Source organism: Eurypyga helias, unplaced genomic scaffold (genome assembly GCF_000690775.1).
Source record: "Eurypyga helias isolate BGI_N326 unplaced genomic scaffold, ASM69077v1 scaffold376, whole genome shotgun sequence".
Taxonomy (NCBI): Eukaryota; Metazoa; Chordata; class Aves; order Eurypygiformes; family Eurypygidae; genus Eurypyga; species Eurypyga helias.
The window spans coordinates 38097-53750 of NW_010255824.1; the positions used below are offsets into that span (position 1 = coordinate 38097).

Consider the following 15654-nt stretch of genomic DNA (forward strand, 5'->3'; position numbering starts at 1 on the left):
CATGCCTATGGATTTTTCTTCTTGTTTATTTTCAAAGTAATCAGCCATGGTTTTTTAAGCCAGCAGCTATTGCATAAATACCATGCTGGCAGCTTTCCTTAATTAACCAATAGGATTAGGGGCAAATAGACAAAAGGTTGGATGCTATTGAGCTGTCTGGATATTATTTCCACCAGGAATATAAATACCTGTGATCTGTGCTATTTTAATCTTCTTTCTCCAGTCCCAAGTACTCCTTCTCCCTTCTCCATGTCTGTTTTGCCTGGGAAAGGGTGATGCCTACACATCCTTCTATCTCAGCTGCTCCAAGAGTAGGCACTAGAAGGTCATGAGTCACAAGGAGGAAAGACGGTTTTCATTGCATTCCCCTGAAGGACAGAAACCTGGAAAAAGGTCCAGGAAATATCAGTAATCATTGTATTTCCCTCCCTGTAGAGCCATGTGATGGGATAATTTGAGTCCCCCCTGCGGAACATGACCAAGTCTTTGGTTTTACTTCACTTTCACTCCTTATCTTGCCTTACAAGAGGCACAGGGAGATCTTTCCTCTCTCCCCAGGCAGCTCCTGAGCAGTTGCATATGATGGCCGTCCTAAGTACTGCAGGGCGAGAGGCTGAACATTGAAACTCTGTGCAGTAGTAGCAGAGAAGGTACTCTGTTGGCCTGAAATGGGCCAGGGCCCAAAAAGCTAAGGGCGCTTGACCTACATTCCCCTTGTTCTGCTGTTTGCATCATCTGTCTCTGTTTAGAGTTTGCTACCATTACCCTCCACAGTATTATTCAAGGGCCTTCCAGGGCCATTGAGGCTTGGAGCAACTTGGTCTAGTGGAAGGTGTCCCTGCCCATGGCAGGAGGTGGGACTGGGGGCGCATTAAGGTTCCTTTCCCCCAAAGCGTTCTGTGATTCTATGACCTTCGTGGTTTTCATCTCACTTCCAGCAACTGGATCTTCTCAGAGTCAAAATTGTAGTTAACAGCTTTGCACCCAAAGAGAGGAAGAGACGTCAGCTGGGTGTGTTGGGAATGCAGCATTCTGCTGCACTTCTTAACAATGGTGATGTCCTTGATGCCTTCTCCTGCTCTTGGAGGGTTTTGTCACCCTTCAGTCAGGACTTTGGTGGTGTGATTTGGTTTGAGCCACTAGCTCTTCGCTCCAGAGATCAGTTCTCAGCCTTAGTCACAGCTGCGGTCCCATCGCTGTGAACGTTATCACACCCATACCTGCACATGCACAATAGTGTCACTGGCATTTTTCTCCCAGTAGTTTCATGACATCTTGAAGTGAGAAAAAAAGGAGGAGAAAAGCCATTACATGGTTAAAAGTTCTGTCAGAAGGAAACAACGGGAAAACCAACAGGCTAGAGTATCCTTTCTCATTTATTTTATGTTGGTCCTTTAGAACTGTCTTTCATTTCTGTGTGTCAAAGTCTGGACAGAAGTCCAGCGACATGACTGAGGTCACAAGGGTCTGCTTGGGTGCTGGCAGCTTTGTCCTCACACTGTGGCCTGCTCCGAAACATTTGCTGTGCATCATACGCAATGGTAGGAAACGCTGCACATTGCTGAAGAACCTTCTCAGTCATCTCTTCCAAAATGAATGCTTTGGTCAAGAACTGGGCAAGGCAGAGGAATTTGAGATCACACATTTCCGAAGCGGGAATGAACAGCAGCTGCCAGTGATTGAGCAATACTGCTATCCATGCAATGCGTCAAACTGATTACTCCATTTACCTGCCCCTGCTTGATTCCTTTGACTCATCCAGAAATTTCTATGTCCTGGCCCAAAGGTGTAATGTTCTTTAGGCTGTTGTTCTGCCCCATAATGTTTTGGGAGTTTAACTGAGAACCCTAGATATTCCTACAAAGAAAATAACAAAAAATATTCTTACTCAAAAAATAGAGGCATGGATAAGGAAGCCCCCAGTGGATTTTTTTATTCAGAGCAGGAATTCAGTTTACAAATCTCTTTGCTGGCATCAAAGTAAATTTTTCCATATTCCAGTATGATATAAAAATCAAGTTGTAAGTTTGGTTTGGATTTTCAGATAGAACTGATAGAACATTTAAAATCCAACAGCCAGACTAACCGCAAAAGGCCATCACGTGTGTTTATAGACAACAATAAATCAGAGGTAGAGTTATACCATCAAAAATAGGGGCAGGATATTTTAAGAAAGCAAGCATATGAAATGTAAACAGAAAAAAAATGTTAGTAAAAGAGTTCACAAACAGGAAATAGATACTTTCTTAGAATAAGTATGTCAGGTATATTACTTGCAGAGCTTCACTGCTATTTAGTGTTTCCTGATATTTCACCTCTGGAATAAATTCTGATTCTTACTACACAAATTACAGGAGGAGCTGAGAATTTATTTCAAAGGCAATGATTCCTGAAGAAGTTACGTTTATAAAACGAGTTCTCTTTCAGCACTTTTTCTACTTGTAAAGAAATTTTAGACTACAGAAGTACAGCACCAAGAAAGTGGACTGCATGATTTGAAAAAGGTCATTTCCTCAGTTTTGTCATGGAAAGAAAAAATTAGCTTCCAGAAAAAAAAAAAAAAAGAAATCACATGAAAAGAATGTTGTAAGATTATACAAAGACAAGAGATGACTAGTTTTCTCCTAGTTAGACATGAATGGATAGTGAAAAAAGTACGTGGACTTTGTAATAGATCAGGTTAGCAAATTCTGGACATGAAAGGTACCAACAAAGATAGAGCAGATTCTTCAGTGGTTTATGTGTTTGTAGTTTCTCAACAGTGCCCAAGAATTTGGCCTTCTAGTCTTCTGCTGACTGGGCCTAGATAAGCAAAATCATACTGGGATCACAGCAGATTTGTGTTACAGTTCTGTGAGTGTGACTGAAGAGCGAAGAATAAGATGTGATTTCTATGAGATGAATTATATGGTACTGATCAATTGTTTTCTAATTGAAATCAGAATGTGGGGCCAAAAACCACTCTAACAACAAGGAGAAAATTCCAGAGAAGTAATTTTGCAGAAGAGTCTACTAAGGACTAGGTTGGAATTTGCAAACCTAAGAGTCCCGCATGAGATCCCTAGATATTCAGTATTTTTCTAGTAATTGGTCTGATCTGTAGAATTGTTTCCTAGTGAGTGACTCCCACTAATTCCTGTGAGTAAAGACACTTGTAATAAGATGCCACTATCTTGGGTTAAGGACCTCAGCTCTGTTAACTCCTAGGCACTCTTTCAGAATTCTGTCATTCACACAAAGGATAGAATCCCTATATCTGTATGTTTTCATGGCAAATACCAGAGCAATTAAACACATCTCTAGAAATGCTAATTATTTTTTGTACTACAATATTTAAGTTGTGTATCATTCCTAGGGGTGATAGACTTTAAAACCTTTTTCTCTGTGGAAGTCACTGTCTCACCAGCTCTCTTTCTGTTTTACATTTCTCTTTTTTGAGAGGTGGATCAAATTCTGCTGGCACTGTCTCCACCTACCTGGGGTGTAAGTGGCCTTCAAGGTCGATGTGACTCAGGTGGGATTATCTCTGGCTTTTTCCTCTGTATCAGCTCAAAAGAACAGAGGACTGCAGAAAACACCCATGTGCTTACCTGATCACACCCTGAGAAGTAATCGTCAGCCCAGAGACTTTAGCTTGAATTGCTAAGGATTTAGAGGGATTGTACCCCAGTGTGAAAGCACAGCATAGGAGAACTTTTCCCACTCTACTTTGCAGGCAGTTTTGTGCTCAGTTTAATTTCAAAGGATGAATTAATAGAAGCTAATTGATGGCTTCAGTTAATTTTTTGCCTTTTGGAAAGGTTTTTCTTTTCCTCTATCCCCACAGGCAGAAGAAGAGAGAGATGATATGGAAAGAGTTAAGCTGGATAATAAAAGAATTCTCTTCAACCTGTTGCCAGCACATGTTGCACAGCACTTTCTTATGTCTAATCCAAGAAATATGGTAAACCAAGACAAACTTTAAATACATGGTGATGTTGTATGGGTTTGACCCTGAGCAGCTTAGGTGACCGTTCAGGTGTATTTTTTCGAGAAAGGCTTGGACTTCTGCAATTTCATTCATGTTATAAAGAGTAGTTTGTAAAAGCTTGTGTTCAAGGATTAGGCTGGTGCTTTTTTGGGGTTTGCTTGTTTGTTGTTTGTTTGTTTGTTTGTTTTGGGGTTTTTTTTGCTGCAGTATCCTCCTGTGAAGAATTTTAATAAAAAGCAGGGTAAGGGAGTGTCATGCAATTCGGTGTCAATGAAGCAAAGTATCTGCATACAAATCACTTTTTTTTTTCCCCAACTGGTTTAGAATTTTGGGATTGATCACAGTATTTCATGAGTTCAATTTGGTTCTGAATAGTGAGGTGTATGAACTGCCAGAGACTTCCGTAGGAACCACTCTCGTTCTGGAAATATGCTGCCATTACTAAATCTACCCATCTAAACTTAAAAACAGAGGGATTGCATACAGCCAAGGAAAACACGGTAGCTTTTAACATCAAAGGCTGCCATGATCAAATAGAGTGCTTCAGGAAGCCCTTACCAGAGCCTTTCTGGTGCAGCTGTGATACCTGCAGCACTGGAGTAGCTGCAGTGGCCACGATACTGCTCTTGAGGGTTCAGACCAATGTATTTGAATGACAGAAGAGTGACTTTATTTTCCGGAGTCCTTGCCACTAGGAAGCAGAAACCTGACCGTACAGAAGAGCATTGTATTAATGTTGAATACAGGACTCTGCAGCTCAGGGAAAGATGTGAAGGAACGAGGCTGGTTTTGTGCTGCAGGATAAAATTGTTCCATCTCCTATTTTACTTATGAATCAAAATTGAGAAAATGCAATGATATTTCTCATACAATAAAAGTTCTACAGCTGTTAAGATGTTTTCACAAAATTTTTACTCTGCTTCATGGACAAAACCCTAAGTTGTTTTAAATGGATTTAATAGCTTAAGTGTTAATTTTCTTTTGTGGTTTTGAGTTGAGAGATCTTTCAACATTTTTTTAATAAGACTGGCTTTCTTTCCAACAAGAATTATGGCTTTTGTCCTAGCTGTTGCTTAACAGTAGAATAGATTTCATCATAATGATGCCTGGTTTAGATTCATTTTAAATAAGAATTTTATCTGCTCATGAACTGCAGGACCTTTATTACCAGTCATATTCACAAGTGGGAGTGATGTTTGCTTCCATCCCAAATTTCAATGATTTCTACATTGAATTGGACGGCAATAATATGGGAGTGGAATGTTTACGCCTGTTAAATGAAATTATTGCTGATTTTGATGAGGTAAGGTCTAAACACTTTGTCTTTTGACCATAACAGTTTTACCAAACTACTATCAACAGACATTACCTGTAGTAACTCAGCCTATCTTGAACTGCCTAATAAAACAGTACTGTAAACTTCCTACTTAATTATAGTTGAGATCCACTGGGCTTCTCCAAACTGCCCAGTTTATACTTTTATGCATGTGAGTCTGACCTCAATTTCCCCTAATGTAGGAAGAGTATTAAGATGTGAGTTAATGGTTTTTTCAATGGCCTCAACATAGGCAAGCCTCAACAATATGGTTTACCAAAATAATACGGTTTAATCAACTTGTGCATATTGTCTGATAACTATAGTTGCTTGTCTAAAATATTATGTAATATTTAACAGTTTTATGTTTTAAACAAAGCTTATGGACAAAGAATATTATAAGGACATAGAAAAGATCAAGACAATTGGAAGTACATACATGGCAGCTGTGGGACTCGTACCTACTTCAGGAACTAAGGTAAGAAAATTTTCCATGACAGTCATTTGTGGAGGAACCATTCTTCAGTTTCCAGAGGAACAATACAAACACAACTAACCCTGTGTGATTATAGACAACTCGTATTACTTCTTTTATTTTTTCATTTTGCTGCTCTGGATTCTTGGCAAATTGGTTTATAAAGCTCCTAAGTCAGAGTGCCAGTATTTTGAACCCGGTGTCCTAGATGACTTTGTACGATGCAGGGAAGGGGAGACTCACCCTAGGTGTAATGCCATAACTAACTTATAACTGCAAAACTGGCACAGGAATACTAAAATATGTGTTTTTTTCTTTTTTATATTTAAATCTGGGCACAACCTACAATCAAAATAAAGAGCCTCTCCCAACCTCCATCATGGACAGGAACTTAGTGCTAGGGATATTGCTGCACTTTACCCTGGTCCCTCTAAACCAGCTCTTCTTTGTCTCTACCGCTGGCATTCTTTTTACCCCCTTAATTACTCAGCAATAAAAAAAAAGGTCAACTCATTTTAGACTAGTGCTGGGGCACAGTTCTGTATCCTCATTACTACTCCTCAGTGTGTTTCCCACCCTAAGTTTGTGTCTTGGACAGAGTTCTCCTAGATTTGCATGCAGCATCTGGAAAAGCAGAAAACCCTGAGGCGAATATAGTATATTGTATACAGTGTACTACTTAGTAATAATTATATTAATAAAATTAATTTCAGAAAAATTAATACAAGTAAGGACAAGGAATTTGATGAAGATTACAGCAATCCATGCACCTAACTTGCCCAGAATTCCTAGACACCTCTCCCCTGTTCTGATACGCTTGTACGTCTGTTGTAGAGATAGACTCACGCAGGTGGCTCAGCACTGCAAAATAACACTGAATGAGAGCAAAAGTAAAAAAGGCCAGGAGATGGCCTGTGAACTTTCTAGCAACAATTATCCTTGTTAAGTAAATAAAAAACAAGGCCACATTGAAACCAACTGTTAGAATCCTGCTGGAGTATGTCACATGGAGCTGATCTTCTGGTCTGCAGGGTATTTACAAGTGATGCTAGCCTTTGTATCATTCCTAGAAATCTACGCATTACAAAAAGGTATTTTTAAAACCCTGTTTGTGCTGAAATGTTTGACTCGGGGGTCCTGGGGCAGGCCAAAAAAACTGATCCTTTGAATTCTGTTCGGTGTGATCTCAGGCAAACAGGCAACAGCTTACTTGTGTGTCTGCTATAAATGCTCTTTGAACTATAATCCTGAAAACAAGTGTGTTATTGGGTAACTTTGGCAGCATATGTTTCCAAACCTAAACATGTTTATCCCCTGTATTTTATAGTTGCTAAGTAAAGGGTCAGCTGAGTTAGCCCAGTATTGAAGACACTGCTCTGAGCTTATGATAATGCATTTTAAATCACTGCAGAAGGTCTTGTACAGGACTCTGCCTTTCTCTGAAATCTTGGGGCAAATTTTGATCTTTCCTGTACAGGTAGAATGTATTTAATATTCTGCATGCCAGAAAACCTAAAGATCTTGTATGAAGCAGCCAATATTTTTTACTTTAACTGGGGGCTTCAGCTCTTCTGTGGCCTCTTCCCACTTCTCATGTGATGCAAATGAGTGGAAAATATTCACATCCCCTTGGCAGTTTCCAATTAGGCATTCAGCATGCAGCTATGTATTAGAAGTCCAATGATCCTGGATAGCCCGTCACGTGCAGATGATCTCTGCCAGCTCTCACAAGGTCCCTACGGAGTCGTACGTGGCCATGGGGAACTGTAAGAGACTCAAGTGCTTCTGGTCTCCCCTCTGCTGAGGGTGTCCTATTCCATCCTAGGACGTGGGCATAAGCAGAAAGCAGTGTATGGGTTTAACTGTGCTCTTAACTGAAAATATTTACACGCAGAAGAACACTGTACCCTGATGAATTTAAACACTTAAATCCCATATTTTACAGGACTGTTGTTTTTGCAGCTTGACTTCAGCAGGTGACTAGTAAACGCACATTGCATCTGTCAGAGTGGTTTTGCTGTGATGCTCTGGGCAGTCTTTCCAGTAACTCTTCCTCTGATGTTTAAATAAATAATTGCTTGACAGTTACACCATCAGGACAGCATGCAAACCAAGCTCTTTGTAGATCCTCTGCACAACAGAAGTTCATTGTATGTGGAGTCCTTTGAAATTATGTCTGTGATTTCACCAGGACCTCGGCTTCACCAGGGTCCCAACTGTGGTGTTCTTCAGTGCAGGTTCAAAGGAGTTTGCCAGTAATCCTTTTGTCAGTAATCCATCTGTCACCTGCAGCACGCCCCGTGTTTGTAACCGGTCTGCTCTCCTGCATCCCAGAGAGGCATTGCAAGAAATCAAAGCATCCATCAAGTGGCAAAGAAATGGAGGGATAAGGAATATAAAGAAGACTAGAGGGTTAAATAAAACTATAAAATCCTTCCGCCCTCCTCCAGACATTCAATATTCTTTTCCTTCTCTGTTGGAAGTGTAGCCATCAGGTCTTTAAACTTCATTCTTGTTCCTCCTTTTTCTTGCTGAGGCTGGAAAAGAGTAGAGCTAGTTGACATTGCAAGAAGAAGAATGACAGAGATCCAGGCAGGTAAATAAAAACATCCTTCCTAAAAATGGGATTTGGCCCAAGGATGACTTGCAGAGTTTTTTGTTAGCACTTTAATTTTTGAGAATTTCCCAGCCACATGAAGGAACGCTTTCAAGATGAGCTGAATAAGGTAAATAGCCACCTGTTCCTCAGGTTTCTCAGCCACTGTCAAGGACTCCACTTACAAAATCTCACTATCACGACAAAAAAAAACAGCGAGCTCTCATCTCATGCCTGCTGCCACAGCCTTATTGTGCAACACGCTACTGAGGCGAGACTGCCACTGACCCTGCATTTCTTTCACCATATCTTACCTTTAGCCCACTTTCATTTTGCAAATCTGTTGAAGAATTCATATTTATTATTCAAAAAAAAGCACAGCATAAGAGCAACCATACTGAGTCAGGTCAAAGGTCTGTTCTAACAACCTGTCTCTAACAGTAGATCCTGGGGGAAGGGCCTGAGTTACAGGGCAAACCTTTATTTTCCACTTTCGAATTATATGCTGCTTCATTCTAGAGCCATAGATAATAATATCTTCTTACTACTTTGCAGCAAATATTTCTTCCAAGACTTTGAGTAATTATGTTTGTATCTAGCTAACTTTTGGAAGCTATAATATCCTATGAAAATAAGTTCCACAGTTTCATTAGAGTGAAGTTATAAAAATTATTTTCTTTCATTTTGGCGTTTTTTTTTACAAGTTGGTACTTCAGCATTTCATTTGGTCCCTTCTGGTTCTTTTGCTGTACTTCATTTAGACACATTTTATAACAGCTTACTTCAGCTTGCCAGTAAAGGAAAGAAAACAGGGGTGTTCTGCATCTCACAGGATTAAACCTAACAGGAATTTTGTCAATGGGAACAGCATGCACCCCATGGAGCTGGGAGCTAGCAAAAGCCCCAGAGGGAGAAGAGGGCAGAAACTATAGTTATTAATAATTATCAGGCAAAGCAGTTTTGTAAGAAAGCAGGTTATATTCCCCTGCCACACTCACAACAAACATCTGCAGCTCTCTAGCAACAGAACTACTTTACCACGGGAACTCTGTTTCCCATTCTTCCCAGAAATCAAAAACAGAGAAAGAGAGAAGAAAAAAAAAAAAAAAAAAAAAGTACTTGAGAAAAGAATGCATGTGCTTTAGCCACCATCAAAAGTTTCTTTTCACAAATGGAAAAATGGGATTTCCTAAACCCTCCAGTGTGAGCTGTTCATTGGTTTTGCACTCTGGTATTTCACCTGCCTGTCAGTACCATACAAATCTAATGTGCAATACTATTTTGTTTCTAGGCTAAAAAATCAATTTATTCCCATCTGAGTACACTGGCGGATTTTGCAATAGAGATGTTTGACGTTCTTGACGAAATCAACTATCAGTCTTACAATGACTTTGTCCTACGAGTCGGTAAGTCACGTTTCTACAATCATCGCACAATCAGAACATTGTTGTTTGTTGCCTTTCCCTGTGCTGTCTGCCAAGGGTTTCCTCTCCTGCACTCATGATTAAAGCTGAAGAGCCTCCTTGAAGCGGGAGAGTCTTGTCCGTGTAGAAGGTCAGCAGGCTGGGTGGTGAGCATCATTACTAAGGAATTATTATTGTGTCTAGTTCCAGTGTGTTTACCCAGTCTATGCACCACTAAAAAGAAACTGCGCCGATAATTTCATACACTATTGTTAGTATACCCAGTCTTGTGGCTTACACTGCTTTGTATTGCTAAACTGCTGAAAACAGGGTCGGATTGCACTTAAAGCTGCATCTGCAAAAGCTTTCTTGACATTAAAAGTGCGATGGGAGCTTTTTGTCCACAGATGCCAAAACACCTCCAGCACTCCTGTTTCCTCCAACAAATGAAACCCTTTAGTCTTCACACCACAAACCTTACTGTGCAAACCTTCACATGTTATTACATGTCTTACCTCTCAGAGTCCTTGCTCCCAGCCTTCTCAGAAAGCAGGTTCCCCTCTTCCCATCCTTCCCTGCATCCTGCCGATGGTAGTAATGAGAACTGTTGGGTTCGTTTCGTTGCCTGTTCTAACACAAACAGTTTCCTCCAGCCTCTTTCTCTAGATATTTTCATTGTTGCATTATGAAAATGGGCTGGACAAGGGGAAAAGTGAGGTTGCTAGCAGCAGAAGATTAAGAAAGAGCAAAGACATCAAGGGTAGCAATAGGAGACTTACACATCTTTGTCCTCCTGTACATCCTTATAAGTATAAACCCGAAATTCTCTTTGAGCTGTGTTATTATAATTGGCCTTTCCAGGCTCACAAAGGGGCAGAAGACAAATATCTAACCCCTATTCTTCTACACAACTTGCCTGGGAAAGCCCTTGCACAGATTCTTTAGCACCTGCAGCTCTTCAACACACCCAGAAGAAGGAACATCCTCTTTTATCTTGCAAACAAGGTGTCACAGTCAGTCAGAAAGGTAAACTCGAGCCCAGTAGTTTCCTAAAAAAGATGCTTGAGCCATTTTCACACACTCTTGTCTTCCTCCAGTGCCTCCCTGATCTGAGTTGTCCGGTACTGAAAGCCAATGTGACATGCTTCCCTTACCCCATTCTTCGCATCTTGCAGGCCACTATTTCTGTTCCACTTGGAAAACCTCCATTAAAAGGTTTTATATGAGCAACTGCAGTGGAAGTCATAGCAAAGAACTAAAGCTCTTTAATGGCTTGTCCTGAATTGTTCTACAGCTAAACTCTGTGCTGCCACTGCTATTCTTCTTTTCCTAAAACAAAAAAGAAAATCAAAAAATGAGCCAATGATAGTTGTCTATCATACTGCATTTCCCATGAGATAGCTCTGTGTCTTCCTTTTCTTTGTAAACCTCTTACAGAGGTTTACATATGCAGAAGTCCAATTGGCATTAATTTAACATATATTGTGTCCTGTGACCAGAAAAAATTCTAAGGCACTTGTGTGAAATCTAGATTGCAGGATTCATGTTTCCCTTGGGTGTAGTGTTTGAAAGCACACTCACTGTTGTGATTTTAGGTATTAACGTCGGGCCTGTGGTGGCTGGAGTCATTGGAGCCAGGAGACCCCAGTACGATATCTGGGGGAACACTGTAAATGTCGCCAGCCGAATGGATAGTACTGGAGTGCAAGGGAAAATTCAGGTGAGTGCATTCTGTGACTCTTCTGCAAACTTTACCTGCCTCCTGTTTTATATGTGGTTACGTTTTCAGGACCACTTAGAAAACGCAGCCTCACTTGATCTTGTGGTTCCTATGAAAAGGGCAACATTCTCCAGATGATTCAAGCATCAGAGGTATAGTTGTTTTCCGTTATATACACTTTGCTTAGAGGCAACAAAATCCTCAAATAAATCATTTCCCATTAGAAGAGAGAGGGTTCTCTGCTGCACTGCACACAGTTGGAGACAAGCCTGGGAATGTCGACACTGCATGTCCTTGTGCTGTAGGAATTTTGCCTGAATAAGGACTACAAGGAAAGTGTCTATGTCCATTTGGATCCTGCTGCATTTTATGTAGCTTTACAAATGCCTCAGATGCTTTGGATCGGAGAGGCTTCACAGAGAGAGAACACTGTTGTTCTACAGCTTGGCTGCACCTCTCCAGTCTCAATGAGCTCTTCCAGTCCTTTGTCCAAAATACCTTATTAACCTTATATAAGCAGGAAAAACTAACAGATTTTTTTTTTTTTTCTGTCTTCAGGTGACAGAGGAAGTCCAGCGGATATTAAAAAGGTGCAGTTATGAATTCATGTGCAGGGGTAAAGTCAGTGTAAAGGGAAAAGGTGAAATGTTGACCTATTTCCTGGAAGGAAAGGCTGATGGAAATAATTCACAAACACGATCTTTAAACTTAGAGCGGAAAATGTACCCTTATGGGAGAGCAAACATTCAAACAAAACTGGGCACCAGCTGTCCGTCAGTGTCCTCAGCTGCTAGCTTTACTGTAAAAGCTGGGCATGGAGCAGGTCAAGCGCCTGCCAGTCACACGAATCAAACACTGCATTATCTTCCTTCTGTGCCAGCTGTGAAGGAGGCATAGGACAAAAGAGATTTGGTTGTGCCATTTGCAGTGAACTCGGAGAGCAGTGGTTGCCTGAATTTTTACCAAGAGATCAGCAGTCATAGGCCATGGCATTAACCAAGGACCACTACAACCCAACCAAAGAGAACTTGGGAACTGTGTAATGAACTCTTGGGATGGAACATATAAGGGCTAGCAATTCTGTTAGGAAAAGTCAAAACCAGATTTTCTGGAAATGAGGAATATTTTCTTGGTGTTTTTAAAGGTAAATGAAAAAAAAAAAGAGATAAACGTGCAAGCAATTATTTATGTGTGTGTGTGTATATAAATGTTTTAATCTATATATGCACATATACAAACAGTTCTGTGTAGACTTAATAGAGATTTAGATATTTATAGAGATAAACATAAAAATACATATTTATTTACACATCCACCTGCAACAACATAGCAAAGAGATTTCTCTTTCTGTCATAGCCAGCATTGTTGGGTCGGGATTAGCAAAGCTGCATTCAACCGTGGAGAGCGGGGCAGCTGGAGACTCTCCAGGGCTACAGCAAGCATTAGAGAATCTGTGCTCCCAGTGCATGAGTCCAAGCAGTGTTCATTCTGCTGTCAATGGCAAATTAGTGAAGCCCAGATTCAGCTAATTGCTAAACCCTATGTACTTTTTTAAAATTCTCCTTGAATGCTCCAGAAACTTCCAAAAAATTCCAATTCAAACCATAACGCTAGGATGTGAAGTAGATAAACCACAAAGCTTAAAGGTTTGGCAGAAGAACAATATATTTTCTTTCCATTAAAAAAAAAGAGGGTGGTAGTGTTTAGAATTTGCTGCCTCTTCACAGGTCATTTGACTGTGTGCAAGACAGAGGAGCCACCCTGTAAGCATAGCAATATGCTTATGCAACACAGAAACATTCCTTTGTGTACAGTGCTGATTTTACTGAAGAGCAGGATGGTATTATTTCAGGCTTTTACAAACAGCACAGGCCCTTTGGCTAAATTCCAGGATTTAGCTTCACCTTTCTGAATGGCTGCAAGAATAGTCCTGTATTGGTGACAAACATGTTGTTGCTATCTTTGGGACATTTGTATGTTTGCCAGCATAGTCACACACCTTAATTGATGTCTGAATTTATGCCGCAGTTTTATTATATCTTGATTCTACACAGGCTCTCTCATCGGAGCTGTACAGTTATAGAGAACTATAATTCTGAGAACCAAGCACAGTCTTGACTATCCAAATGAGCTGGATGTGAAACGTGAAGTGCGGCTCCGTACTCAAGGTAGGGCTGGTTGGAGGCAGTCCTGCTGAGTGACATGCTCCACAGTGTCCTGATGGGGATGCACAAGCTAGCCAGCCTTGCTGCTTTCCAAAAGAGAGTCAAGTCTTTGTGTTGTCAGAAAGTATGCACAACTTCTTTTTAGCCAAACAAATAAACCCAAAACCCACCGAAAACCCCGCCCACGACTGCAGAAGTTGTCTGGGTTGTACAGTAGAAAATTTGCTTGTGCTAGATGGTACCTTTCCCCTTTTATCACTGCTCTCAGGGGAAAGATGATTACAAGCAATTCTCTTGTAGCCAGCATTTGCTTTGGGGCAGTCACTGCTTGTTTTAAAAGTGTATGGACAACTACGGTGTCAGCAGATGGAAATGGTTAAAGACAAGCTGCAGGAGGGTCTGTCCTCCATGTAGCCATATCATTCTGCCGTGAGACTCCAGTGGTTTTCAGCAGGGTTTTTAATTAATTTTTCTGTACCCTGTCAGCTTGGAGCTTCATTACAAAGCTAGCAAAATTAGCATTGTGATTAGAGTGACTGTGGAAAACAGAGAATTGCTTCCCAGCTGTAATAAGTATGCATGCTCCGGCTGACCTGTGGAAAGTCACAGTGTTTCTTTATCTACCTAACAGCTATCAAGTTCATAGGTGGCCTTCTAGAATAATTTAATTCTGGTTTTGAGGTATTCCAAGCCATTTAAACGAATGCCTTTAGAGAATACAGATTTAAAAGAACCAATCTTTAAACGGAATAAGTGGCATCCTTGTAAAGAACACTGCGTATTTATGTTTTCTAATAGTCAGAACTACATCATCACTCAAGTGAGTTAAACAGTTAACAATAATGGGAAGTGATATGCAATAGCCTTACGCACTCAGTTCCACTCACAGATAGCCCAAGTTGCACAATTTTTGAATCAGTGAATTTGGTATAATATCGCTGATAATAACAAAACATTATTTTTTACATGTACCATTGTTAAAACCATCTTTAGATGCTAGCATTAGACCTGATAGTACATGAACACATGGGCCAAATACAGCCATTTACCCACCCCAAAAGCTTACGATGAACTAATTTCTTGGTTACTTTTTGATAGGCCCAAGACACAAGCATATTGCCACCGTTTCTTTTATCACTAAATGGAAAGTAAGCAGAAGTGAATTGTCCCCTGTGCTAATATTTTTGAGATGGTTCTCTTTCCCAGACTCATTCCCAGCTTATTCCTGGACTAGTGTCAGTGGAAGATCATGTAGCAAGGTAAATGTGGCTTATTCATTTTAATATTTTAAAAGATTACCAGGTGCTAGTAGAATTACTCCAGAGTTATTTCTAAGACCGATCCTCCTCCCCAACAGTCAAATGAGGCACCTGGCTTTTGTAAGAATGTTTTCCATGGTGGTTGGAAAGGACCAGACAGGCCCAATCCATTGTCACCTTCTCACTCAGCCCTTTTGCAGGAGCGCTGTGCCTCCGGAGCAGGTTGAGTGGACCAGGACGACTTCTTGGTGTTGCAGCCAGTCCAGCGTGCGTGTGCTCCCTTACAGCATCAGTGATGGGGCATTGGGAGTCTTCGAGGCAGCTTCCAGGCATTTTTTGAGTACCACCATTAACGTTTTTTGTATTTTGTTGTGGTTGTTGTTGGGTTTACTATGGGGAAAACTATATCTTTGCTATTTAGTCCTGGGCCACACAGTACAGAATCATGAAGAAAGTTCAGCCAAGGTGCAAATTAGTAAAAAGCCATGTGAAAATAATTAGGCAGTGTTCAGCAGCTGTTCCAACAGGGGAAACTAAATGCCCATTGAAACCATGATATAATGAAGCTGTGCTTTCCCTCCCTATTCATACAATATTTTTCCCCATTTTCCTTGCCTGTGCACATTTGTTTTATTTCAGCTCTCATGTGGTAGCTTTAACTGACACATTTAACCTTTCTGCTAAAAAATGGTCAGTAAGTTTTGTACATGGAAAAAGGCAGTAGTAATACTTTAGGTAACCCCGAATTAGA

The 15654-nt window shown here is 40.6% G+C and overlaps 1 protein-coding gene across 1 annotated transcript in view; it reads left to right on the forward strand.

The window, feature by feature from the left end:
- The window catches only part of ADCY1 (adenylate cyclase 1 (brain)), a gene marked incomplete at its 5' end in the record, with an annotated part of 41386 nt that extends 28763 nt beyond the window's left edge, over window positions 1-12623 (forward strand). Inside the window, 6 exons of the mRNA XM_010153418.1 lie at window positions 3827-3943; window positions 5127-5273; window positions 5665-5763; window positions 9648-9762; window positions 11355-11479; window positions 12038-12623. Of these exons, the coding sequence (XP_010151720.1) occupies window positions 3827-3943; window positions 5127-5273; window positions 5665-5763; window positions 9648-9762; window positions 11355-11479; window positions 12038-12376 (942 nt within the window). The remainder of the gene's footprint in view (window positions 1-3826; window positions 3944-5126; window positions 5274-5664; window positions 5764-9647; window positions 9763-11354; window positions 11480-12037) is intronic.
- Window positions 12624-15654: the final 3031 nt, after the last annotated feature.